Source organism: Apteryx mantelli, chromosome 28, assembly GCF_036417845.1.
Source record: "Apteryx mantelli isolate bAptMan1 chromosome 28, bAptMan1.hap1, whole genome shotgun sequence".
Lineage (NCBI taxonomy): Eukaryota > Metazoa > Chordata > Aves > Apterygiformes > Apterygidae > Apteryx > Apteryx mantelli.
In genome coordinates, this window is record NC_090005.1 from 7265254 (window position 1) to 7292468 (window position 27215).

The following is a 27215-nucleotide window of genomic DNA, read 5'->3' on the forward strand; positions in this document are numbered from 1 at the left end:
GTGCCTCCACACGATCTATTCATCTTTGCTCTGCTGATCAGCAGGGAAGAGAAACAGGCACTTTCAGGCCTCAGTTCACCTCCTCCAAAAGTTCCTGTCTAATACAGGTCAGGCAAGCCCTGCCTTAGAAGCATCCATTTTTCTTCCGGTGATGCTTAAGAGAGACTAGACAACTGACTCAGACAGAAAACAAACAACAACAACAAAACCCCAGCAGAGTAGACATCCAGAGTTAGTTGAGGAGCTTTGCACCCAAAGAGAAGATGTCTTCACTGCCCAAGGCCACCACAGAGAGATGTTGTAAATGACAGAGTCATCCTCTGCAGCTCCTGTGTCATGTCTAAGGGCTTGCTTAATTAACATTGGTTGATGTTAAGGAAAGAGTGCTTCGCATGGTGCATGGGGCAGGTCCAGCCGATTAGAGTAACCTGCCCAACTTGACTCCTGCACACAAAATCCCTCTCCCTGCCACCTCTCTCTCTCTCTCTCTCTCTCTCTCTCCCTCTCTCTCTCTCTCTCTCTCTCAAATACTTTGGACATGGGTACGAGTTTCAGCAAGGGGATGGAGGTGCTTGTACAGACCAGTATGGCAGGTGATGGATTCACTTCTGATCATGTGATGAAGTGAGCCAGGCACTTGTGGCCATACAGCAGGTTCACAGCACTCAATCAGAGATCAGAGGACAGTTTATTCACATTGCCTTTACTAACACCTTCAACACTCTCTCCCAAATTATCCTTATAGCCAAACTGTGGAGATAAAATATGGAGAAGTGGAGCTTAAGGTGGGTGAAACATTCGCTGGATGTCTGGGCTCGGAAGGTTGTGATCAGAGGTATATACTCCATCTCCTATGAAGGCATTTTGATCCACTGAATTTGTGACCTCTGAATGTCTCGTCTTTACTAGGACCAGAAGGCAAAGCCTTAGGCAAAGAAAAAGACTGAAAAAATTAGATTGTCATCTTCTGCAACTCCTGTTATGGAGCCACAGTTCTGGTTAAGGCAATTTGTTTGAAGGAAGGCTGTTTCATGATGTGTGGGCAGATGCAGCTGGCTAGAGCAACTTGTCTAGCTTGAGCACTTTCATCCACACCCCCCTGCCCCTTCCCTGCTCTCCCTCTCCCTAGAGTACCTTGGACATGGGTATGGAGTTTAGTGATGGCATGGAGGCGCTTGTAGAAGCCGGTAAAGCAAGTGATTAATTCAGTTCAGATCTTATGATGACATGAGCCATGCATGCATGACCATGCCTACTGGTCCTGCTGTGAGCTCATGCTGGACAGGTAGTTCAGAGGCCGTGACTGGGCAAGAGAGAGAGATCAGTGCTGCCAAAAAGGTGATTCATCCCGTTTATCTTACACGTCAGCTTTGCGATAGGTTAATTTCTTCTCTGAGTGAGCTGCTGCCTCTTCACTGAGTGTGTGTGGGGTGGGGCCTGGAGAGTTAGACTTGGAACAAAAAAGGCTCTGTTGGCTGCTAACTCCAGGGCAGTGAGTTTGGTGAAGGAGCTTCTACACGAGGATGTCTTTGGAGTCTGAGTCTGAACCCCATAGGAATGGAATGAAATTTACCCTGAAGGGGTAAATAACCCATTTCATTTTCAAATTCTTCATTTCTTAGACTACTAAGACCAAAATGCAAAGCATGACACAGAAGAGAAAATAAAATCCCGCTTCCTCAAGGTCTCATTCGAATCCTCCTGCTTAGCAGCTCCCTGGCTAAGAAAACAAGCTTTCTGATTAGCTGTCTGTGAATGACTGACCCAAACTTTGCTCTGGGAGGCTGTCCTGCCCAGGAGCATCTCAGGGGTACACTGAGTTAGGGAGAGTTGGGCATCACTGGGACATCTGACAGAATGCTCAAGGAAGCGGTGCAGAGACACAGAGGACAAGCTGATCATCATTTTAATGGCTCCCCAAAGGGGTTGTTAGCATGGTTTTATAGGCAGGGCACACTGGTTTCATGAATTGTCCCACTTCGGCTTATAAGAGACAAAGAGCAGAGAAGCAAGCTTAGAACAGCGAGCAGAAGATGGGAACTGATGGACTCAGGATGTATGGAGAGAAGAAGATCATATCATCCTGGAGGCACACGATCTTCTCTTCCATTAATTTCACCAGCTTTCTCCCCATCTCCCCAAGGCTGAGAGCAACTGAGTGAGAAGGAGAGGATGTGAAGCTGATCCACAAATGGAGTGGGTCCAACTGAAAGAGAAAGGGCAGAGACCTCGCTGGGTCAGAATCAAATGGTACCTTTGTGCCTAGGCTTCATTGCTGGAAATCAAGGTTATCTCCATGGTCCTGTTCTCATCCTGAACCATCTTGGCAATCTGGAGCCTCAGTGACTGCTGGCTTCATTCTCACTGTGTCACAGAAGTGAAGTCCACAAAGCTGGGTCCAGTCCCTCACTGCCTCACCAACATAGTACCACCCTCAGCAGTATGCAGGGTGTCTGTACACCCACTCCTTCTCTCACCCACAAACCCAGACATGCACACATATACACACAATGATTGCCTCGACACGCTCCCACAGCCCACACATTCAGCAAGTAGGAGTGCTAGTGACCTGAGGCCAAACTGTGCTGAAACATTTCTAACATCTGAGTAGTCCAGATGATCATATCCATCACCCTGAATTAGTGCTGGCTAATTAGCTAAGAAAAAGGGTTGCACCAGTCTTCGTTTTGCCATTTAGAGGTGAAGTCACACCAGTATTTGTGCTGTCAGGCCAGAACATATGCTTGGACACCTTGCTCTCGTGCACAGAATGACCCAGGGGTATTACAGTGATAGGACAGAGACAAGGATGGGGGCAGTGGACTGAGGTGGAAAGACCTCCAAGAGCTACTCAGGCTTCATCTAGTTGCAGAAGGACCAGAGGCCCCCGTAGCTCGAAGCAATACCTTCCACTCTCGGGACCAAGTCAAGGCAGCTCAGGAGTCAGGGAGAAATTCCAGCAGGGTAGGGCTGTCACAGCCTGTGTCAGGATGATGCACACACATGCACTGGGTGGAAGATGACCCCATGAGAAGAGCTCTGAGAGTGCAGGAGGAAGTTCTCTGGGGCCAGGACTCACTTGTCCCAAGTTTTTAGTGCCCTGCCTGTATGGGGACAGGTGTGGGTGCCAGGGGCAAGAGGGCTGAGAGAGTCACAGGCCCTGGGCCTGGCAACGCTGGCCTTGTTCCAGGTAAGAGCGATCGAGGAAAGGAGCCCAGGGCTCAGCTCCAGGATATCCAAACTCTTCCTTGTGCCCGCAGCTCAAGGGACACCTTGGGGGAGCGACTGCACAGGCCAGCATGGCCACTGGGAGCTCTACACTGGCACTGCTGCAGCCTTGCCCCCGGCCTGGCACACAGACACACCAAGCTTGGGTGTGGGCTTGTGATCCCCAACTTCGAGGCGAGGGAGCACCGCTCCGTCGCAGCAGTTCTGTCCTGCCCAGCCCCACACCACCACTGCCTGCAGAGCTGTTATAAAATATTCCTGCACCGCCCTGTGTGCAGCTGCTACCTTCTCCCTCCCCACAGTGTAAAAATGCATTCCATGCTGTGCGATCAGGTAAAGAACAGGCTCCTCTGGGAAACATTTCCAGACTTAGCTGATACTTCTTCTTCTTCTTCTTCTTCTTCTTCTTCTTCTTCTTCTTCTTCTTTTTCTTCTTCCTCTTCTTCTTCTTCCTCTTCTTCTTCTTCTTCCTCTTCTTCTTCTTCCTCTTCTTCTTCTTCTTCTTCCTCTTCTTCTTCTTCTTCCTCTTCTTCTTCTTCCTCTTCTTCTTCCTCTTCTTCTTTTGTTAACTTACCTTAACTGGTCCTTTCAAGATTTTTTCTTTTTTTCACTTCATGATCAGACAAAACATCTAGTTTTGCTTGTTTGTTAGTTTTTACAGCATTTTTGTAAATACTTACTATCTGTTTCTCTAATTTACAGCCTTTTTTTTTCTTTGTAACTGTACCTTCAGGGTCTCTCTGTTTCTCCCAAGCTTGGCAGCCATAATCATGACTTTACCAACAGCTCTAATTTCTTCTAAAGCCAGTTATACTTCTTCCTTTTTATTGATTCCCCCTCAATAAGCCCACCCACTGGCACTCCTTTTTCTTCCTGAATTTGTCAATGACAGTCGTCACTGCATTCCATTGACTGAAATGATGTCAAAGTTTTTACATTGAGTGGATGGATGTGTTAGCGTCCAGCAGAATCCAGGGTTCTTTATTTCCAGTTCTACTTTTAAATGGAGCAAATTTACAAACAGGCATTTATTAAAAAAAAAAAAAAAAGCAATATTTTAAAATACATGAGTACTTAACTTTAAATGATTCCTGCCATTCCCTTTTGTCTGCCGTCCCCCACCCCGATAGCACTACTTCCAGGGCAGCCAGGGGTCCCCGTGGCCAGCCAAGGCTTGCCGCAGGCAGATGTCGCTCCTGAGGGGACCTCACGCGTGGGCGGAGCTGGCGCCTGCGGCGGCGGCCGAGAGGAGGCGCCGGCGCCGCAGCAGAGAGTCGGTGCTGGCGGGGGGCACCGAGGCGCGGGCGGCCGAGCGCAGCGGAGCAGAGCGGCGCGGCGGGATGAGGCGGTGCCGGGGCGCAGGGCTGGCGGCGCTGGCCACGGTGCTCCCGGGTGCGCGGGGCCGGCGGCGGCTGTGGGGTTGGGGGTCCGGGGCTGTGCCCGGGTTCAGACCGCCCGCCTCTAGCTCTCCAGCTCCTTCACAAACCTCCTTCCTCTGTCCGTCCTGCCGTACTTAACCCAACCCCCTATCTGCTGCTTTGCTCTTTATCGTCCTCAGATCCAACCCTGAATTCTCCTGCCTTGCCACTCTGCATCGCTTCATCCATACTTTAGCCCACGCTTCTTTCTAGCCACTAAAGCACCACCAGCAAACTGCCCCTCCAACCAAACCCTAGGCCATATCTTCCCTCCACACAGGCCGTTTCTATTTCCACTTCTGTACCCGTGTTTGAGCTCTTCTGCAGACTTTATGCAGGAAAATGGAAGTTGGAGAAGGAAACTGATTTTCGGCGTTTTCTCCTTCTTCCTCGGCAGTGGCTATGGACAGAGCCCAGGTGCAGCAGGAGCCGTCGGCAGAGGCCACCGAGGGCACTGGCATCAACATCGCCTGCTCACACCCCAACATACAGGAGAACATGTATGTTTACTGGTAGCAGTACATCCCTGGCCGAGGCCTCGCATTCATCATATTCAGTGACAAAGGGAGCAGAACCATGCAGGACCTGCCGGGGACCCTGCTCGTGGCCACAGACCACCGCTCCAGCGCCCTGCAGCTCGCCCGGCCCTGGCGGCGGGACGCCACGGTGTGTTACTGCGCCGTGGGAGACCCGGCAGGAGAGGCCGGGGCTGTGGCCGGGCACGAACGGCCGCGGGGGGTGCGGAGCAGGGCGCGATGTGCGGGGCTGGGGCTGGGGCTGGGGGCTCACCCCGGCCGGGCCCGCCGGGGGGCGCTGCCGCTCCGCCCGTAGGAGCCGCCTCGCCCCGCGCGGCTCCCACCCAGCCCGGGGCAGTTTCCCCCCGCCCGCCCGGGCTCAGGCCCGTCGAGGCCACCGCATCCCCCGGCACCTGGCAGCCCTGCGCCTCGGCCGTGAAAGGCTTCCCCGAAATGGCTCCCAAGCCACCGACCAGGCAAACCCTCAACCTGGGATGGCAACAGTGGGGAAGGAAAGGTGACCTGAGCAGTTGTGGTGCTTCTCAGCCAACGGCCCCGCTGGCCTCAGCCAGGAGCTGGAGCTGGCTCCATGATGCCTTGGTCTCTCCCTTTGCTAGTACCTGGGTTTATGTGCCCCTGAGGTCCACAGTCTCAGAAGAGTTGATGGTACTCAGATCTACAGACACACACACACACACACACACACACACACACACACTCTGTGCATACTATGAGTCCCTCTGGTAATTGGGACACTCAGGTCTATTCAATAGCTGGCCCCTGGATAGTCTGGGCTCCCAGTTGCCTCAGGCACAGACAAACACACACACACAGAGGAAAACATGGATGCAAACTGGTCTCTCTAGTAGCTGGTTGCAGACTTGTGGCCCTACTACTAGGCAATCCCAGAGCCCATGGTTTCTCCAAGAGCTGGCTTGGCCCTCCTGGTTCCTCCAGTGGTTGTCTCTCAGCGCCTTTGGTCTCTGCAGCATCTGACCCAGACTTACCACCTCTCCTTCCATACCTGGCTCACAAGCCTCTGTCCCACTCTCCAGCTGGTCCAGCTTGCTGTTTGCTAGTGATTATACACCAATACCCACTCCCACACAATCTGCACACACTACAGTCTCTCCAGGTGCTGGCACCACAGACACGGTGTTGCTGGCACTGACACCCCCACACAAACATGCACACAAACTAGACAGCCCCCTCACCCAGGAAAAGTGTTAGAAATGGAGTTTAATTAGAAGGCAGGACAGGCTGTGCTGCTCAGGTGCAGGATGTGGCCAGGAAAGCATACTGACTAGTCACCTGTTCACATGCAGCTGGCCCCTTTTATCCCTTTCTCTTTTTCCCACGCTTCCTTCTTGCCAAACTTCCTTGATCCCTCCCTTTCCCAGTCTTTGGACATTCCTCAAAGCATCCCATAAGAAGTCTTGTGCAATCCTGAAATGGTCCTCCACTGCATCCCATACTGACTCCCATGCCTCTGTAGGCAGTAACACGCCTAAGTTCACACGATGTTCGAGGGAGAGCCATTCCCATTGACTCATCTTGCTGGTGTTACCTCAGGAGAAGGGGACTGCAGGTGCCGATCACAGAGATAGTTCCCTTGATGAGCCTTCTCTGTGGCTGTGGGGGAACGGACAGAAAACTCCATGGGGATAGAAAATCAGACACATGGGTGCAGGTGCCTTTGTCTGTGTCTGTGTCTGGCCCTACCTCTGTTCAAACAGTACCTAGGGAGAAGGGGGACACGAGCAGGTGCAGAGGGGCCCTTCCTGATCCTGTGCTGGGGTGGGCACAAGCCTCTGTCTCGGGCTGGGCTCTGGATGGCAGGGGAAGTTCACCACGGACACTTCTTCCTTGCTGGGGGATGGCTGGGCTGCTTCTGATCTCCAGGAGGGGCAAAAAGCAGGAAGACACCCAGCAGCCTCCTTGTGCCTGACAGCAGGCTGCACAGTCTTAGGCTCCTACGTGATATTTTAGGTGCCCGGGGCCCCTTTGCCAATGCGGCACAGAGTTCAAAGGCAGCAGTGCTACAGCTGGGTATGTCTGAGTGAGAGGATATGCAAGCACCTTTGGAGCTATTGGGTTGTGAAAGAGCTCGGACGTGGCCTGAGTGCACATGGGAACCTCCCAGTGCTGAAGAAGCCTCCCCTTGGCCCTTGGGAACATGGAGCACAGAGAAGGGCACAACTTGATTGCTTCCTTAGGCTGAGCATTTTAGCAACTGCAGCTCCTTTCTCCAGAGAGCCTCCCTGGGTCAGAGGTGTAAGGTCCCAAGGAGATCTGTGTGGAGCAGCAGTGAGAGAGTTTTGCTCCACCCTCTGGGCTGAGGCCTGGAGGGTGCTTTGAGCTTGCAGAGGGAGGGGAAGGCAGGACCTGGTATCTTCAGCACCCTCTTTCTCGGAGACAGCAGACACCTCGTGGAGTGGAGATCGTGACATGGCCCTGATTTTTCTGGCAGCCTTCGTGGGACTGGCAGACTTTGGTGAGACACGACTTTCAAGCTGGGGAGGATCAGAACAAGGGAGTGTCCCGTCAGTGCTGGAGGGGGGCATGCGAATTCTGACTTTGCGGGGACCTGGCAGTCTTCCTGCAGGGAGAGCAGGGGGCTGCGTTTGGAGCACAGCAAGTACTCTGAGGGATGCCAGGAGTGATGGGCATAAAAGGGGGAATAAGGCTCTGCACATCTCTTTCTCAGAAAACAAGAACCTTTATGTGCACTGTTTATCCATATGTATTTAGAGAGAGAGGGAGAGAGAGAGAGCTGCCGGGGAGGCACCAGTGCTAGATATGGGAAATTCTCTCCTGGGTGCCTTTGAAACTTTTTTCAAACACTTTTGTTGCCAATCTATGCTGGAATGACAAAATGCTTGAAGGGCATTCAGAGAAGGCTAAGTCCATGCTGGGAGAGGTGGAAAGCTTTCAAAAGCCAGGGCATGGACAGACACAGTGGTATGAATGTTACAGTGAGAAGTAGGAACAGAGCTAGGAGAGGCAGAAGGAGAGAGCAACAGTTAATACAGCTGCTTCTGATCTCCAGGAGGGGCAAAAAGCCAGTGACACATACAGAAACACCTGATGGCCTCACAGCCCAAAGAGCTACTGATGGAAATCAGGATGAGCTCACAGCCTGGCCTATGAGGAGCACCAAGAACTTGCAGAAAGAAGAGTGGACAGACAAACCCCTTAGTCTTTCCTGGGCTGTGAAAAGTGAAGAATGGAGATGGGGGATAGTGAGAGAGCTGATGAAGTGATAGATAGATGGATACAGAGACAAGCAGTGCTGAAGTGCCTTTCTGGCTTTACAGGTCATGCACAAAGGGACTTTGTGCTCCAGTTCCCACCAGAAGCCACCATCCAGGCACGACACAACACAACGCTGCGCTGTAATTTCTCCACCAGCTATTCTGATCCCTACATCTTCTGGTACCAGCAGCTCCCAACGCAGCCCCCTAAACTGTTACTGCAAGTGACAAGAAGGAAACCTCGGGAGGAGTCAGGAAGGTTCTCCTCCGTGCTGTCTGTGGAGAACTCCCAGGTGCTTCTCCATGTGCAGAACGCTGAGCTCCAAGACAGTGCTGTCTATCTCTGTGCACTGAGCCCACACTGGTGCCCTCAGCGTGCAGCCTTGCACAGAAAGGCGTGTGTGGGTGCTCTGAGGAGTGTTTCTCTCCTTGCCTCTGTTTGCATGTAGCTTTGAGCTCCGCCTGCCCAGCAACAGCACCTGGGGGCTGTGGTGAGGCTGGATTGTTGCCTCCCCTGCCTGTGCAGCGGGAAGAAGTGTCCTTAAGCAGATGTCAGTGGGACTTGAATAGATGTGCCTAGATCCAGGGTCCTGGGAAATGATCAAAATGGTATAGCAAAACTGACACGGTTTCAAGGGGAGCCTGCCCTGGGAGGAGAGCTACTGCAGAGCTATTAGCACATAAGCCACACCAGACTCAGGAACACCCCGGAGCTGTAGAAACTAATTGTGTCCCAGGGGCGCGTATGCAGGAGCAGTATCCTACTTGCTTGTCCAGCTCTTGTTCTTTCCTCAGCCACCACTGATGGCCACTGTTGGAGAAGAGGGCCCTTCGTGGGAGACACGACTGTCCTTAGGGTTTTATACCACCTAGCGTAGGTAGCCCGAGGAGGGAAAATCCCTTCCTAGCCCTGCATCTGGGAATGAGGCAAACTCTCAGCATTCGAGCAGGTCGCCTCTGCCAGACAATGGAGAAGATTCTCTGCTCCATCCCCTCAAGATGTCCCACTCCTTTTCATGTGTCTCCTGCAGCTGTGGGGAATCACCAGTGCTTGTCTGGGGGGAGTCCCTATGTCCCTGAGTGAGTGTGGGTTTCTCTGCCAAAAGGATTACCTGGTCCCCCTGTTTCTGGGATCCAGTTTGTTGTTCTGTGTGCAGTGCTGTTGTGGTGCTAAGCTCTGTTTGGTGGAGCAAAGAGCTGGCCCTGGAGAGCAGCTGTGGTGGAAGGAGACACTGTGTGGGTTTTCCTCCCTGGGCGAGTAAATGTGCAGGTGTTTGCAGTGAGGCCTCCTGAGGTGCCACACAGAGCTCAGTCTTTGTGCCAAGGAGGGGGTGGGGAATGCATGCGAAGGAGAGACAGCACAGAGAGAATGAGAAGGAGGGAAGGAGAATGAGGCACCTGGAGAAAAGAGGTGGCCTGTGCCTGTGGGGGACAGGAAGGTGGATGAGTAGCCGCGCTCCCACTTGGATGGGAAAGAAAGCAATGGTTTGGATGCCAGCTGGAGGATGATTTCAGTTGTGTCCTCTTGCTCTCGAAGCACCCAAAGATGTGTGATGGAAGATTCAGGATTCTGTGAGAAAAGTGGGGCGTGTGGGAGACCAAATAACAAACATGTTTGAATTTGGGGGCACTACTAACTCATTCCAAAATGACAGTTGAAATGACCTGCGTGCTTTTTTCTCAGCATGTTACATTGATCCTGATTGCCCATGGCACTAATCTTTCCCCGTTCTTTTATGGTCACAGCTTCGCCAGATGTCCTGAAAAGTGAATGCCATGACTTAGCATTGCTGAGGATGCTGTTGGGGGACCCTTCACAGACTGAGAGTCACTGAGAAGTGCAGGCAGAGGGCATGAGTTAGTCCGCTGACATCTGTTGTGTTTTCCTGGCCACATTTGGAGATGGAGAGCTGGACGCACAGTGTGTCTGGTGAGAGCTCAGAGGACGATTCTTCCATGCGGCTGTCTGCAGTACTTCTAACACTCCCTCCTGCCAATGACTGACCCCAGAAGAGCAAACTAAACTGCGGGTTCCCTGCGCCCAGGTGTCAGACAGGAAGGGAGGCACTGCTTCCCAGGGCATTTTCCCCCAAAGGCTCGACTCAAGAGACAACATTTCCCCTGGGCAAAGGCCCCTTTCAGCTTCTCGAGGCACTGACATGCAGGCGTGAGTTTGGCAGAGGCCACCGAGCAGGTCATGGGGCTGGAGCACATGACACACGAGGAGAGGCTTGGCGACCTGGGCTTCTTCAGCCTGAAAAAGAGAGAGCTAAAGGAAGCCTTTCTTGCTGTCCACAGTTACCTGACTGGAGGCTAAAAAGCCACCCGGAGGCAGGTTCTTCTCAAAGTCAAAGGTGCTCAGCAAGAGAGTGAAAGGCAATGGATACAAACTGGAACATGGGAAATTTGGATTAGAAATTAGGACATCATTATTATTATTTACCCTGAGGGTGGATCAAGTTTCCCAGAGAGGCTGTAAAATAGCAATTCTTGGAGGTATTCAAGACTTAACTGGGCAGGACCCTGAGCAACTTGATCTCATGACATCTGCTTGGACTAGATGACCTCCAGAGGTGTCCTCCAGCCTAAATCATTCATCAATTCTATGATTCTATGGAAAGAGTGAAAACAGGATTTTCTACAGATAAAGGTGAAGGCCCAGGCAAATGCAGATCTAACTGGCTATGAAGAAACCAAGGCTAGTAGTGACTGGGAAGGGGTGTGTTTGTTTTAAGGGGAAATGACAAAAATACAGGAATGGTTACTGAATTAGTCTGATCCCTCTGAGGCTAGGATGGTGTGGGGGGACGCTCCCAGCTTCCCCCCCCACACACACACAAACACACATTTGGTGCCAGTTACAAGTAGCCTGAATTCCTGTGTTTCACACTCCAAAAGGGAGGATGTCAAGACTTTGAGATAAGGCCTGCTTCAGCACCTGGGCCTTGAGAAACAAAAGCCTCCTCTCACTGCTGGGGCAGTGTTAATTGCTGTGGTCAGGACTGTCTCCTCCTCATCAGGACCCTGAGACATAACACCTGCTTTCATGGCTGGGGCCCCACTGCAGAATGGAATTAATTCCTTCTTACCCCAGCTAGGGGATCTCTCCTTGGGACCCCCACTGCAAGAGTAAAGCAGTCATTCACAGTCACTCTGTCACCAAAATCGGGAGAAAAACTCCTTAACACCAATGTAGCATTAAGAAGTAGGCCTTCTCTTTATTATGGCACTGGGTGCATGAGGGATAGCTCCACCCAAAGTGCACACCGTGTGCCACATCATCTAAAGTTTATATTGCTCTATCATATACATATGCATTAAATTTCCAGGAATGATTATACATATTCATTCTATTTCCTAGAACTAATTATTACATTTACATAATCATTACGCATGCGGTCTGAGTCCCCGGGGGTCTTCTGTGGTGGTCTCTGGTGGTCCCTGGTGGTGTCAGAAGAGGTGTCACTCCGTGTCTTGCCATGAACTTTGCTCTACTTTTCCATACATGGTCTCAACTTGGCTTGCTTCCTTGCTTGAGAAAAGCTGTCTCAGTCCTAATCTTGGCTCCAACTGGCTTCTGCTGGTTTATCTGTACTTTCTCAGGATGTATGGGTCACAGCTGCACCTGTGTCCTTGGGTATGTTTGTCTGAGGCTCCTGTTGAGGCTCCTTCTTGTCCAAGCTGCTAACAGTTCCCCCATTCCCCCCCCCCTCCTTTGAGACTCTTTCTTCTCTGAGGCCTTTTGTAACAGGGTGGGTGCTATAGACCTGTGAGATCTGCATGGAGCCAAGAACTCCAAGCTCCTGCCCCAAACCACTCACCACCTTGCTGTCCCCAGGCTGGGGCTCCTGTTGCAGAGCAAGGGAGAGGGAGCCTTCTTCCCTGAGGGGTTTGCATCCCCTCTTCCTTTGTGTCCTGAAGTCTTTCCCTGTGCAGTCCCTGGCCCTTGCTTTCTTCCAGGTGCCATGGGCCAGACCCCCACCCCCCCCATAAGAGGAACTAGTCACAGTGGAGGAGACAGGCACCTTCCAGATCACCCAGATTTACCAGACCTCCACCTTTGATGCCTTGCTCTGACAGCAGCACAGGAGAGGCCAGGCCCTCAGCTGGTCTCCTATCAGGCAGCCACTGGCCTCAAGGAGAGGGGCTGATTCACCACATTGCTGAACACCATGGGGAAATATGCCTCTTCCAGCTGGAGGAAGTCAAGGTCTCCACTATGGCCTTGGACCTCTGTTATATGCAAGAAACCCTGGTGCAAGCACATTCCTTGGCTGTGCAGGAACCTGGGGAAGGAAGGGGGTGTCTCTGTGCAAGGCTGAGCTCCAGCTCTCCCTAGGTAGTGCCATCTTCCCTCCACATCCAGGCATCTCCAGTCAAAGATCCTCTTTCTGAAAGGGGCTGGTGCCAGTGGCTTCACAGGAAGGAGGGAGGCAGTGAAAAAGCCTCTGCTGTGCAAGTGTTCTCCCCACACTCCAGCACAGCACCACACTGCCCACACATTTTTCACATGGAGCTGGTGGGCTGTTCTGCTCTCTGCATAGCACTGAGGGCTGGACAATCCTGGTCAGGGACTCATGTACCTCTTGAGATATAGATATATTTTTTCATATATATATTTAGAGATATACTTTTTTTTTTTTTCCTCCACAGGACATTTGCCTGGAGGGCAGAGAGGAGGGACCTTCTGAGACTGGGCATTGCTGGAAACCTAAGGGATGCCCTCACACAGCTTCAGCAAGAGCTGGAGCCCTGACCCCAAGGAGGGTGATATACTGAGGTGGGGAGGAGCAAAGGGCATGCACCAAGGTCTCCCCTGTGACAATCTACATGCAATTTCCTCCTGCTCAGTGTAGGAGGGCACTTGGGGGAAAACACCTCTTGCAGCAGGTCTTTTCCCACCCAGGTGGTTCTGGAGGATAAACCCAGGAGTGAGAGATGATCCAGGCTCTCACTGAACAACAGTGTTGCGGGACAACCGACTACCTTACAGTCCCGGACCACATGCTTTTCGTGTGGCACGAGGGAGGGGAGGAGGGGGAGAAGGAGATTTGCTGCATGACTCCACAGCTTGTTTCAAAGACCAAAATTTACTGCAGAAGCTGCAATGGCACAAAGCAGCAATTCTTATTAACAGAAACTCAGCTCAACTAGAATACTTATTTCTAATTACACTAAAAGTTATGCTAACAGTAACTACTTAGTGAACAGAAAAAGACAGCTAATTTATACTAACTATAAATACCCAAATGAATGAACTAGGCAAAACAATTCTGATTGATCTTACCCACGCATTGCCTCAGCAGCCAACATACACTCAATCCCAGGGAAGTAACTGTGGGAGGGCATCCCCCTCCCGAGGGGTTCCACAAGTTGGCAGACCCACTGTCACCCACAAACAGCCAAAGACAGCCTCCAGGCCCAGCCTATTTACACCCTCCAGGGGAAGGTGGAGGTGGAGTCACTAGGCCAGTTGCAGTTCTCTTCACACAGGTGCAGTCCCTAGTTCTTGGCTGCTGCAGGGTTCAACTCTCCTCCCTCCTTGTTATGAGGATCACACCCACAGGCATGGGGCGGGGGTGGGGGGTGGCCGAACACCCCCAATGGTAGGCTAGCTGCCTTGTGCACTCTTCAGCACTGAAGCAAGGTGTCTGAGTGACTGTGAATGACTGCTTTACTCTTGCAGTGGGGGTCCCAAGGAGAGATCCCCTAGCTGGGGTAAGAAGGAGTTAATTCCAGTCTGCAATGGGGCCCCAGCTGTGAAAGCAGGTGTTATCTCTCAGGGTCCTGATGAGGAGGAGACAGTCCTGACCACAGCAATTAACACTGCCCCAGCAGTGAGAGGAGGCTTTTGTTTCTCAAGGCCCAGGTGCTGAAGCAGGCCTTATCTCAAAGTCTTGACATCCTCCCTTTTGGAGTGTGAAACACAGGAATTCAGGCTACTTGTAACTGGCACCAAATGTGTGTTTGTGTGTGTGTGGGGGGGGAAGCTGGGAGCATCCCCCCACAACCAGTACTTGCCACTGGTGTCTCTTGTTGGGCCTGGAAAGCAGTCTCCTTTTGGCAATCCCTGTAAGGTTGTGAGGGTCAAAGGTTGGGAAGAGACGGGCATTTTCAGCCTGGCAGGATCACGAAATCTCATGTGCGCACATCAGGTCTCACTGAACTGCTTGCGGAGCTCCTCTGTGCTCGCAGCCAGGCCGCAGCCAGGCCGGGGGTGCACTGCTGGGGAGATTTTGCTGCCAGCTCAGGAGATCTGTGGGGGAGAGTGTGGCAGGGTGAGGGGTAGAAAAGGGCTGGGATACTCCTAGCCTATGCATTGCATCCCATGAAGAGGCTGTATATTAGACACTGCTGAGCAGGTCCTCAGAGGTGCTGGGGACTTTGTCACCTACGCTCTGAACATCCCCAGGAAGGAATTGCCACCCATGCTCTGCCTGCACAGCAACACTCTCTTCTCTCTTCTGGGAGAGTGCCTGATACTTGTGTGTCCTTCCTCCCCCAGTCACTTCCTTCCCAGCCACTTCCCAGCCACCCTGCCTCGCTCATCTCTCAATGGCTCTTGTACCTGAGTACCACTGATGGGACCTCCACACACTGACTTCTGGCCAGTCTTACAGACCTTGTGAGTCTTTTCCCCTTCCTCTTGCTCTGCCTTTCGCCTTGCAGTGAACTTTATATGGGTCCATGCCCAGCTTTCCCAGCCTCACCTGTGAGGAACGGAAGACAATTTGCACTGAACACAGCCAAAACATCACATATATGGCCACAGGACGAACAGCCCCATCTCAGGCAGGAACCACCTGTTCTCCTCAGGAGTGGGTTCGATGACACCCCTAGGGCTGGGGACGTCCTCATGAGCGTGATCAGGCTTGAGCACTCCACCAGCCTCAGCCCAAACAAGCCCAGCAGAGCGATACTGGCATGCTTTGCTGTGCCTTGAGGGACACGGGAAAGGAGCCTGCCTGCGTGCTGCACAGAAACTCTCTGAGCTGCCTTCCTGCTAAGCCCCCTCTCGCCTCCACTGGAAATGACTGAGTTTGGAGGACTCCGACTTTCTTGTGAGCCTGAAACAAGTGGTGGAGTCGGGAGGGGGAAGCAAAGGCAGCTAGAGTCCCTCAGTATTGTCTTGTAATCCCAGTTGGCTTCCCTGTTCTTCCCCATCTTCAGCCAGCATCTGGAGTCAAGAACAGTCATGCTGTTGGCTCACCATGCCGCAGCAGGACTCAGCACCATCCTCTCTCTCTCTCTCCCAGGAGAACCAAGTATCTCCACGCATCACCTCTGCAGTCTCCTAGGAATTAGACCGAGTTGTTAGCTTGCCTCTTGGGTTGATGCAGCCAAGCCTGTCCCAGCGTGTGGGCCATGGGTTTTGTGTTGGCTGTGCAGAGATGGCTGCCCCTGGCTGACCAGCTGGGGCAGCACTGCCCTACTCTGCTGCCCTTGCTAGCCGGCTCAGCTGGGCAAACCCTGCTGGGAACCAGAACTCCTGGAGCCAGCCTGCAGCCCCTCTCGCCTACTGCTTGCAAGCTCCTGAAAGCCTGCTCTTGAGCAGGGAAATCAGGCACTCGGCCAGCCCTGCCTGGCTGCCCTTACAGGAGGTGTTTTGACAGAGATTCAGGTGGGTGTTTTCTAACTGCAAGGGAAAAAGAAAGAAACCCTATGTGTGTGAGGGACAAAGTAAAGCATGCAGAACAGCCCTGATTGCCAAAGACCCCAGTGTTCCCCACGTTTGCAAGGAACAAATAAATAAATAAATAAGCAAAGACCTAAATGTCTCCCTGGGGTTCTTGTGGGGTCCTTATGGGTGACAGCCAATTAGTCTCAGCTCCAGAGCAGGGAGCGGTGCCACAGCGACACACTCGCATGGCAGCAGAGGGTTGTGTGTCCGCAACAAGACAGACTCCCTGCAGGCTGCAAAAGCTGGGTCTGGGAATCCAGAATTGAGGCTGTGCTTATGATGCTCTCTCCAGTCTCATGTACCATACTCAGACACAGAGTTTTGTTATTCCCTGAGCTGAAGAAGCCCTGCTATACACTGTGTCTCTTTTTCACTCCTCTCAAAACACCAAACTAGGCAGGGGTGCTGTAAAGTGTCCTTATAAGGTCCAGCACAAAGGCGCCGTCTTGTCAGTCCTGATGCGGTAAAGGTGCACTGAACACTGCACAATCGAGTACAAGTTAGTCTGGGAAACATTTCTTGGCTTCATTGGCCCATTTCTGTTCCTTGTAGCTTTCAAAATGTCATGCTCTTTAAATACATAAAGTTACATCTGTGCACACACATCCACAGTCACATGCACAGTCATTGCACTCACACGATCCCTATTAATAACAGGAGGCACATTGGTCCCCACCAAAACAACCTGGCTATCTCTTGCTTTGAGAGGGAGACCGTTGAAAATTAGATTCATTTCCATTTCTTATTTTCTCCTTTCCTTTATCTGCAGCCATGAGAGCTGACCTAAAGAGAACCTGTCCCACTTTTTCCTTCTTCTATTTGCATGCATGACAATAAAACAAAGGGAGAGAGAGAAAAAGCAGCAGTTAAGCAGCAGTCACCAATATGTGTAAGTAGGTAACTCATCCCTACCATTATGGGCATTTATCTGATGATCTGATGAAATGCTTTAGGGGGTGAGGGGGAGGGAGGGGGGGTGGAGAGAGAGAGACTCAAGACTTAGATCAAGAGGAACTGCAAAAAATACAGACAAGAAGAACCACAGGATGTATTGACCAGGTATGGCTTGCCTGCCACAGCTGAAATCCACACAGCTGAAATCCACACACACTAGCTCGAACACACTGCTCTCCAACGTGTTGGTCCATCATTGCTCCTTGATTAAAAAATAAATAAATAAAATCCTCCCTTCTTCTTACTCCATGAAGGCATACCTTGCTTCTCCCATCTCTGTGAAGCCCACGGTGATAAGCCTCTGCTCACACAGCTCACCCCATCACCCGGGCCACAGGCTGTTCAGCTCCTGGAAGAGACTTGGGCCCCATCCTGAAAGGAAAGCTGGTTCAATCTACAAGCTCTAACGGCTGGAGAGGAGCGAGAGAAAGACTCCAGAAGTCGCCTTGGCCCCCGCAGGCAGCCAGGCCCCGAGGCCGTCTCCCCGCGGCGGCGCACAGGTGCCCCCTCGGAGGGCCCAAGCCAGAGGAGGTGCCGCGGGCCCCGGGGCCGAGTTCCCCTCCCGCCGCCCCCGCCGGGCCTGCTGCTCCGTCCCCGCCAGCACCGGCAGCCCCTGCCGGCGCCGGCGCTGCCCGCGCTCGGCCCGGCCCCGCTGCCCGCGAGCAGGCGGCGCTCAGCCCCACTCCTCGCCGCGCGCTGCCCGCGGCCTCTCGCCCCGCCGGGCGCGGCGTTGGGCAGCGCAGCACCGAGCTCCCGAGCGCGGCGCCGCCGCAGCAGGCGCCGCCGACCGGGCCGGCAGCGGCTCTGGGCCGGCGGCGCTGCAGCCCCGGCGGGAGCGGGGCGGCGGCAGAACCCCCGCGGAGGGCCGTTGCCGTCTCAGCGCCGGAACTGTATTCATTTCAGTTTATCGCCGCTCAGCACAAACTTCTGATCGCTGTTTCGGGCCCTAGGAAAGAAAGGGACACGCAGGTTCAAACAATCCTCTACACACGCAGCTCTCCTTCTTCTTCCCCACTTCGGCTTCAGTGAAAGACCTCTTCTCCCCTCTGCCTAGTCTCACCTTCCCCTTGTTTTCACTCGGGATTGTGCTTATCCTCCCCCCCCCCCCCGCAATGCTCCAGTGAGGCAAGGGGTAATGCAGGGGTTTGGGTCTCACCTGTAATGTGTTAGGTTATGCGATAAACAGCTCATCTACACACATACAAAAGAGCACAGAGAAACAATGGCAGGTGGGGGAACCTGCATAATACCCTGCCCCAGCTACTCGCAGGCCCATCTCAAGAGAGCCTTCAGCCCATCAGGGACTCACCTCCACAAGCATTAAGGAGCACAGTGGCAGGTGGGGGAACCCAAGTTACATACTCAGAGGAAAAGACACCCTGTCTGGGCTCCTCCCAGGGATGTGCCAGGACAGCCACGATCTCCACGGTCAATGTTTGAAACCCATCAAGATGCATCATCCAAAGAGGCTCAGCAGAGCAGCTGTCAGACTAAGTGTGTGTGTGTGTGTGTGTGTGTGTGTGTGTGTGGTGGGAGTGGTGGTGTGGTTACTGCCAAGGGGTTTGGGACACATTATGGGACACAGGGCAAGAGCACTTGGGGATTACTTAAGGCATTAAGTTTGCTTAAGGGCTGTTTTGGGGTGGAACCAAAGGCAGGAAAGGGAAGGAGCAAGTGCCACTGGCTGCTGTGTGCTTGTCCCAGGTTACCCTGTGCTGTGGCAAGGCCATAAGGTCCCAGGCAGGGCAGGATACCAGCTTTGTTTTCACACCCTCAGCCCTTCTTGCCCTGCTCATGGGCTGGGCCTTGTGCAGTGGCCACAGGCTTGTCCATCTGTTGCATCTCTGCAGTAGCTGGGGATGTCTTCCTCAGCTCCACGGGACAGTGCCCGAAAGGGGCCCGTGGCAGTGTGTCTGCCCCTCCTATTACTCTGGGAAAGGGTCACCTTGCTCCCCTACTTTCACCGCCCTGCCCCCGCACCCCACCAAGTGATGCCTTTCTCCCTGTACACCTTGAGACACTGTCCGCAGAGGGAGAAAACACATGGACGCCCAGGCTTGGATGCAGCAGAACTTTAATGAGTCTAAAGAGGGAAACGGGGTTGCTCGAGCTTAGGTCCCCAGTGCAGGACCAGGGGCCGGGCGCAGGAGAGAAGCGGCGCCGGCGCCGGGGCAGGGCGCAGCCCCGGGGCGGAGCTGGCGCCGGCGGCGGCGGCCGAGAGGAGGCGCCGGCGCCGCAGCAGAGTCGGTGCTGGCGGGGGGCAGCGAGGCGCGGGCGGCCGAGCGCAGCGGAGAGGAGCGGAGCGGCGCGGCGCGGCGCGATGCGGCGGTGCCGGGGCTCAGGGCTGGCGGCGCTGGCCACGGTGCTCCTGGGTGCGCGGGGCTGGCGGTGGCGGCGGCGGCGGCGGGGGTCTGGGGAAGCCCCGGGGTCACATCCCCTGCGGGGCCCGCGACCCTCGAGCCGCCCTCGCCTCTGGCCCTCGGGCTCCTTTGCACACCTCCGACCCCCGGCCCTCTTCTCGTCCCTCCCTCCCTTAACACCCGTCCCACCTTCCCTCCATATTCTCAGCGGGCCATTCCTCTTCCACACCCCCCAACCCCCACCCCTTTCCTCCCTGTCCTTCTGCAGCCATCCTTCCATTCAGTCCTTACGCCCTGCTTTTTTCACCGCCTCCCTCCGGGCTCTTCTCCGTTTGCACCAGCCCTCCAAACATCACTCCTCACTTCTTCTCTCCGAGGAGCCACTCCTCGAGAAAGCTGCTCTCCATCCTTTCTTCTCAAAAGACCTTCCCACCATCCCTCAACGGTCTTCTCCTCCCCTCTCCCTCTGCCTGACCTTTTCTCTGCGAGCAAAGCGATCTTCTGAGATTTTTTTGCCCTTTCCTCGGCAGTGGCTGCGGGCAGAGCCCAGGTGCAACAGGAGCCGTCGGCAGAGACCACCGAGGGCGCCAGCACCAACATCAACTGCTCACACCCCAAAATACGGAACAGCGATTACATCCACTGGTACCGGCAGCTCCCGGGACGAGGTCCCGCCTTCATCGTGAGTGCTGTCAGAGGATCCAAAGAGGTGCAGGACCCGCCGGGGACCGTGTTCGTGGCCGCAGACCGCCAGTTCAGCGTCCTGCAGCTCGCCCGGCCCCGGCGGCGGGACGCCGCGGTGTATTACTGCTTGCTGAGAGACCCGGCGGGACAGGTCGGGGCTGTGGCCGGGCACGAACCGGCGCGGGCGGGGTTTGCGGGGCGGGGCGGGGTCTGGGTCTTGGTTTGGGTCGGGGGAGGGGACGGGGGCGCGGTCTGGGTGTGTGTGTGGGGGGGGGGCGGTGCCGCTCCGCCCGCCGGGGCCGCCTGGCTCCGCGCCGCCCCGCAGAGCGCCGGGCGCGGGTCCCGCTGCGCCGGTTGTTCCTAGCTTAGGTCCGCAGTGCAGGGAGCACCAGAAGCCGCCAAGAATGTGTGTCCCTTGAGCAGAGCAGTCTTCTCAGGGCGTGTGCCTGCTGGCCCCGCAGAAGGAGAGGGGCCAGCAGGTCCCCCCTTGGCTGGGTTGGGGGGTGGGGGAGCGTGTCATGGCCAGCGAAGCCGAAGAGAACAAAGAAAGGGGCGAGAGTGGAAGACAGGCAAGTTAGACGTTGTCGGCTGTGTTTTGAGGGAGCCCACGCTAGCCCCTTTCCTGCCCTCCTTTTGCGAGGGGAGCCCTGGATTCTCAGCCTCAGAAAATCAATGGGCTGCGTCAGCTTCTGAATTCCTTCTGTGGTGCCATCGCCAGCAGCTGTAGCAGGGGGGGCACCTTCTGCCACAGGAGCATCTGGAAATGCTGGAGAGGTCCCAGCATGCAGAGGTGATGGGGACTCCCTCACAGCTGAGGATGCTGCCAATGGCAGCAGAGGTGGAGGATCCCATGGCGGTTTTGTGCGGGAAGGAGCTGAGGATGGTGCCGGGCAGGGCAACCACCACGGGAGGGGGTTCAATGACAACGGTGGAGGCCTGGCACTGCCTGACACAGGGCTCGTTGCAGCTGTTGGCCAGCGGGGTGGGGCCGCAGGGGCAGCATGGCAGGCACTGGTTGTAGCAGGACATGTCTGGGGGCTGGAGGTGCACCTGCGAGGGAGGGCAGGGAGCAAGCAGAGCAGGGAGGTGTGTGAGCAGCATCCTGTCACCCGCCACAGAGGAGCCAAAGCACCTGCTGGGCTGGTGTCACGCTATGAAGGTTCGATAGCAACGGCTGAGACAGTAACATAATAAAAAATATGATTATTTCCTCACGCAAGCTCTTGGATTAGTAACATCCATTAAAATAATGTGATTACTAATTTAGAAAGGATAACCCAGAACTGTCAATTAGAAAGGATAACCCAGAACCGTCAGTTACTGCGCTATTAATTGGAAGCACTGCTTATCCCTACTTGAAAGCTAGCTTGTTCACTCTCTTAGTGAGAGGACTCTCAACCTCGAGGAGTTACCTTAACCCAGCGTCCCAGGAAAAGGGGAGGGCGGGGGGGAATACTCACGGTCCAGCCGGAGAGGATGATCAGGTGATGTTCCTGTCCCTCGCTCAAACTCTCTTAGCTCCCAAGTCTCTTTTTATAGGGCTGGGGCTCTGGGCAAACACTGCTTTTGCTGACTTGTGCGAGTTTCACAATGACAGGACTGTTGGTTTGTCTGCTTGGAAAGACGCTGCTAGCGAGGCAAGAGCACAGTACCTCCGTATCACTCCTTCCCTCCCTGGGGGTCCATGCAGATTCCCCCGGCTGTCCTTATCAGGCAGCAGAGTTCTTTAGTGCTGTTAACTCTTCTATTCCGCAGCCTTGAGCATATCAGTCCTTGTGCATCTCAGGCGGCAGACTTCTTCAGTCCTGTTAAGTCTTCACTCGCTCGTCAGCCGGGATTGGCAGGCTGTTGAGGAAGGCACACAGGCTTCTTCTCCTTCCCCTTGTCCTGCCAGGGCCCTACAGGGAGCGTCCATGCCCAGGAAGGCCCTTGCCTTGCCCCTAACGCAGGAGCCACCTCAGTGAAGCCCCAGCATCACTCCGAGCCAGACCTTCTTCCCCCTTCTCCCTCCCATGAGAAGCAGCCCCAAGACCCAGCCTAAGATGAGGGAGCAGGTATTGTCTGAGACAACCCAGAGGAGAAGGAGGAGGAGAAGGGGGCCTCAGACTCAGCTGGTTCACACTGAGCAGGAGGTGAGGGAAGTGGAAGAGAGAGCAAGGGAGTCGGGCTGCCTGTTATGGTGGGCCTGCACTGCCCCAGGCACAGTGGCACCCTTTGCAGAAGTGATAATTTGCTAAGATGCTCATAATGCATGGAAAACATCCCAGGTAATGACATGGGCTGTGTTGTTGCTTCCCTGCAGGTTGCTTCCCTGCAGGCTGCCTTTTCATTTCCTGCTGTCTTCCTACCAATCCAGGCTATCCTATCTTCCTATCCAGGCTGCTGTTCCACCGGCCGGGGCTGCCTCACTCCGCACTTTGCCGTGCCGGCCGCGGGTCCCACTGCACCAGGGCCTTGGCGGTGGGAGGGGCCCCAAAATGTCTCCCAAGGCGGCAAGTGGGCAAGCAGCTCCTCCCGCCCCTCGCCCCCCACTGCTGCCCCCGCTCCCCCAAACCGGGACGAGGACAGACATTCCCCCTGCGGCAGTGGGTCAGCGACCTGAGTGGTGGTGGTGCCAGCAGTGCCCCAAGCAGGGCAATTTCAGGATAGGCATGGTTTGTAAAAGAGAGGGTTATGCTGGGGTGTCCTCCCTTTACTGGATTCAGGGAGTGTGTCTGTCCCTGCATGGGTGATTTCTGCAGCAGGCGCTCTTTTCAAGATGTTTCTCTTGAGAAGCCCCCTCTGTGGCTGAGGGAGAAGGAAGAGAAAAATGCTTGCGCATGGTCCTTTCTCCATCCAGACTGTCCCTGGGACAGGGTGCACATGGGTGCCTGCAGGGGTTCCTTTTCCATCTTTTCCAGAACTGGTTGGAGGTCCCTCTGTCTGCCTGGGTGCTGGGTGGCAGGAGAAGATCACTGGGGTGCTTGTCCCTTGCTGTGGGATGGTTGGGCAGGTTGCGATCTACAGGAAGGCCAAAAGAGAGGGAAGGCCTCAGTAGCCTCCTTTGTGTCCCCTTTGCCTGAGCACAGCCTGCATTAACTGTCCACTAGGTTCCCACAGTCCCTTTGTCAATGAAGCCTGGACTTCAGAGGAAGCAAATGCCACCTGTGGCTAGACTGTCCAAGTACAAAGGTGCAGTTTGATTCGTTTGCTGAGCGCTTTCAGCGCTAGTCAGCCATCTGTCTAGATTCTTGTGGTAGAGGTGTGGGTCTCAAGGCGGTCTGTCTGCAGCAGCAGTGAGGGAGCTTTGCTCCGCCCTCTGTGCTGAGGTTTGGAGGCTGCTTTGAGGTGGCAGAGGGAGGAGAAGGCAGGCACCTGCAAGCTTCAGCTCGCTCCTTCTGGGAGCTCCCTGGTCACCCTGTGAAGAGGAGAGCTTGACATGGCCGTGATCTTCCTGGCAGCCGTGGCGGGACTGGCAGACTTTGGTGAGACACGACTTGCAGGCTGAGGAGGAACAGGGCAAGAGTTTGCGCTGTCAGTGGTGGAGGGGAGAGATGTGAGTGCTGAGCCTCCAGGTAACTGGCAGTGTTTCTGTAGGGAGGCAGGGGCTGCAGGTGGGACATGACAAATAGCCGGAGGTATGTCAGGTGTGATGGGCATCAAAGGAGGAATAAGGCTACACTTTAATTTTGTAGAAACTAACATTCTTGTATGCACTGTTAATCCTTCTCTGTTTGGAAAGCGAGAGATGCTAGATAAGAGCCCAATAGGGCATATCGGATCCTTTCTCCAAGACGAATTGGGTAAAATGCTACAAATCTGGGTAGGGTTGGATGCAATCCTTGAAGGACATGTAGAGAAGGCTAACTCAGTGCAAGAACTCAAATGCTGTACAAGGAGGGGTCGAGGACAGATTATGTGGTGTGTAGTTTGGCAGAAAGGTTACAGTAAGAAGTTACGCTCAGAGGAACAGTGCATCTCTTGTCTTGCTGAAGGAGAGAGCAAAGTTAATATAGCTCAGGGACTGATAGGAAGACAGCTGATGGACTCAAAGCCCATGAGCTACTGCTGAAAAGCAGGATCACCTGGGGTGTGAGGAGTGACAAGAACCTGCAAGCTGAAGCACGCATGGACAAACAGTTCAGCATTTTGCATGATATGAGAAGTTAGATGGAGAATGGGGATAGCAAGAGGGCTGATGAAGTGATCGATAGATGGATACATGGATAAGCAAAGTTAAAATGCCTTCCTGGCTTTACAGGTCACGTGCAAAAGGACTCTGTGCTCCAGCTCCCACCGAAAAGGACCGTCCAGGCAGGACACAGTGCAACACTACACTGCAATTTCTCCACCAGCGACTCTTATCCCTACATCTTGTGGTACCAGCAGTTCCTGAACCAGCCCCCTCAGCTGCTGCTGCGTGTGGACAAATCCAGACCTCGTGTGGATTCAGGGAGGTTCTCCTCTGTGCTGTCTGCTGAGAGCTCCCTGGTGCTTCTGCATGTGCAGGATGCCAAGCTCCAGGACAGTGCTGTCTATCTCTGCGTGCTGAGCCCATGCCAGTGCTCACACCCTGCAGCATTGCACAGAAAGGCTTGTGGGCTGCTTTGGGGAGTGGATTGCTCCCTGCCACTGTCTGCATGAAGCCCTGAGCTGAAGCCTGTGGTAGCAGCCACATGTGGGGGGTTGTGGTGAGGTTTGGTCTCTGCCTGCCAAGCCTGTGCAGCAGGGAAAAATGGTGAGAGGCACGTGCTGGTGTGACTTTTAGAGCTGTTTCTAGAAGCAGGAGCTTGGATGAGGAAAAGGTTCCAACAAATCAGACATGGGTTCCAGGGGAGACAGGGCTGGAGGCAGACGCATTGAAGCCTGCAACATACACAAGGCAAGGCAAGCTCACAGATCCTGTGCTCAAAATAGCTGGAACGTTGGAGCAAGTACTTCGGAGAGTATCCTACCTGCTTCTCTTCTTGTTCCTCTTCCCTCTGTCTCCACTCACGGCCCCTGTTGGGGAAGGGGCTCTTGGTAGGAGACACAACTGCTCTTGTGGTTTTGCCCCCTGGCCAAAGTGGCACACGGAAAGAATATGCCTTCGTAGCCCTGCATCTGGGAATCAGCTAAGCCCTCAGGATGTGAGCAAGACCCGTCAGCCGGACACTGGACAAGCTTCTCCGTTCAAGGCCCTGCCAGCCCCTGCCTCTGAGCACTGCCACTCCTTTTCATGTCTCTTGTCCAGGTCAGGGGAAAGAGCAGGGCTTGGCTGGGTGAAGGTGCTGTGTCCCTGAGCTGGTGTGGATTTCTCTGCCCACCAGGAAACAGCTGGTCACCCCATTTCAGGGAACTAGTTTGTCCCTCTGCACAGAGTGCTTTTTCCATGCTAAGTGTGATTGGTGGAGCAAAGAGCTGGCCCTGGAGAGCAGGTGTGCCTGATGCTGGCAAATGAGCCATGGTGGCTGCAGGGAAGCATTAGCTGGTGTTTGCTCCGTGAGGGAGTAAATGTGCTGGTGTTTGCTCCTACTGCAGGGCACTGCTCCTTGTCCGCGACATGGGGGAGAGAGCTGGGGAGCCACCTTCACTTTCAAGCTCTGCTTCTGCAGCTATTGGATCAAATAGCCAAGGAGAGAGGAGAGGAATGGGGGTGCAGGGACTGTGAGCATTAGACCTCCCTCTTCCTTTTCAGCCTTGGCATTTCACCTGAGGCAGCCTGACTCCCAGCACCGCTTGCTCGAACCACTAGGGCGGGTGTCTCCTCCAGACGCTGGGCACAGGGAAGTCCACTCCCTTTGACTGGAGCTTGATAAACCCCTTTCCCAGCCAAGCACCCAGGAGTCGTGACTCTGTGGTTGCAGAGGGTCCTCCAGGCTCCTGGTCTCTGCCCAGACGTGGGGTCAAAAAAGGGGAGTGGGTTTCCAGATGCACAGGTTCCTCACTCTCTAACAGCTGGGCATGGAGATCTGGTTAGTCTAACTTTGACAGATGGTTGAGGTTAGAGGGGCCCTTTAGAGGTCATCTAGTGCAACCCCCCTGCTCACGCTGGCTCACCTAGGAGGTTGCTGAGGACCACGTCCAAATGGCTTTTGAATATCTCCAAGGGTGGTGACTCCACAACCTCTCTGGGCAGACTGTTCCAGTGCTCAGTCACGCTCACAGTAAAAAAAGGTTTTCCTTAGATTCAGACGCAACTTCCTGTGTTTCAGTGTGTGCCCATTGCCTCTCGTCCTGTCACTGGGCACCACTGGAAAGCGTGTGGTCCCATCCTCTTTACGCCTTCCCTTCAGGTAGCTAAACACATTGATAAGATCCTTCCTGAGCCTTCTCTTTTCCAGGCTAAACAACCGCAGCTCCCCCAGATCAGGCTGTTAACCTTTCAGAAGCAATGCCTTGTTCTGCTTGGGCACATCTTTGTGACCTGGATGAGTGTGGGAGCAAGGAAGTGACTGGGCAAATCTTTAGTCTCTGTTGGTGTCAGAGGGTGGCAACACCCCCGCTGTTGTAAAATGTACTGCTAAATTCACCAACAAGGAGCTCTGCGCCTGCCTTGGCTCAGGAGCAGGTGGTAGAAGAGGGTGAAAGCCAGGAGGGGAGAGCCCTATAGCCCCTTCCCACCCATCTTGGGAGGCTGTGGGAGGACAAAGTGGGGCCAGCTCGCTCTGGGGTGGGGTGTAAGGAGAGGACTCCTTGGCTGGGCCAGGCTGTGTCAGTCTGGGGAGCTTCCAGCTCTCCGGGAAGCCCCTTTACGCTGTGAAAGGTACATTTCTTGCAGGGGAGGAGCAAGGAAAAGATTCAGAGATCCTGCTGGCTTTAATGCCTGTGCTCTTGTGGGGAATGCAGGCAAACATTGTTATAATTATTACTGTCATTCCTTTCAAAACAGAGACTATTTAGACTTAATCAGAATGAGCAGTGCTTGTTATCTCTGCTGTGACTGGTGCACAGGGTTGATCTGAAAAGACGGGGCCTCCCCCACCTGCCCACTCCCCCACCCCTTCCCATCCCCTTCCTGCTCCAGGGTGCAGGGCTGCCCCATTCACTCCCTCACATTGCAGCACCCTGAGGAGTGCCCCATGGGCTCCCTGGTGGTGTTGGTGGTGCTGGTGTTGGTAGTGGTGGTGGTGGTGGATGTGGTTGGGAGGACACACTGCTGA

At 54.2% G+C, this 27215-nt stretch overlaps 1 gene segment (V, D, J or C); it reads left to right on the forward strand.

Annotated features, from left to right (window-relative positions):
- The first annotated feature begins 1141 nt into the window (after positions 1-1141).
- On the forward strand, positions 1142-27215 carry LOC136994352 (T cell receptor alpha variable 26-2-like). The segment is given in 3 exon segments: positions 1142-1187; positions 19941-20245; positions 27117-27215. Coding segments are annotated over 3 exon segments (450 nt in total).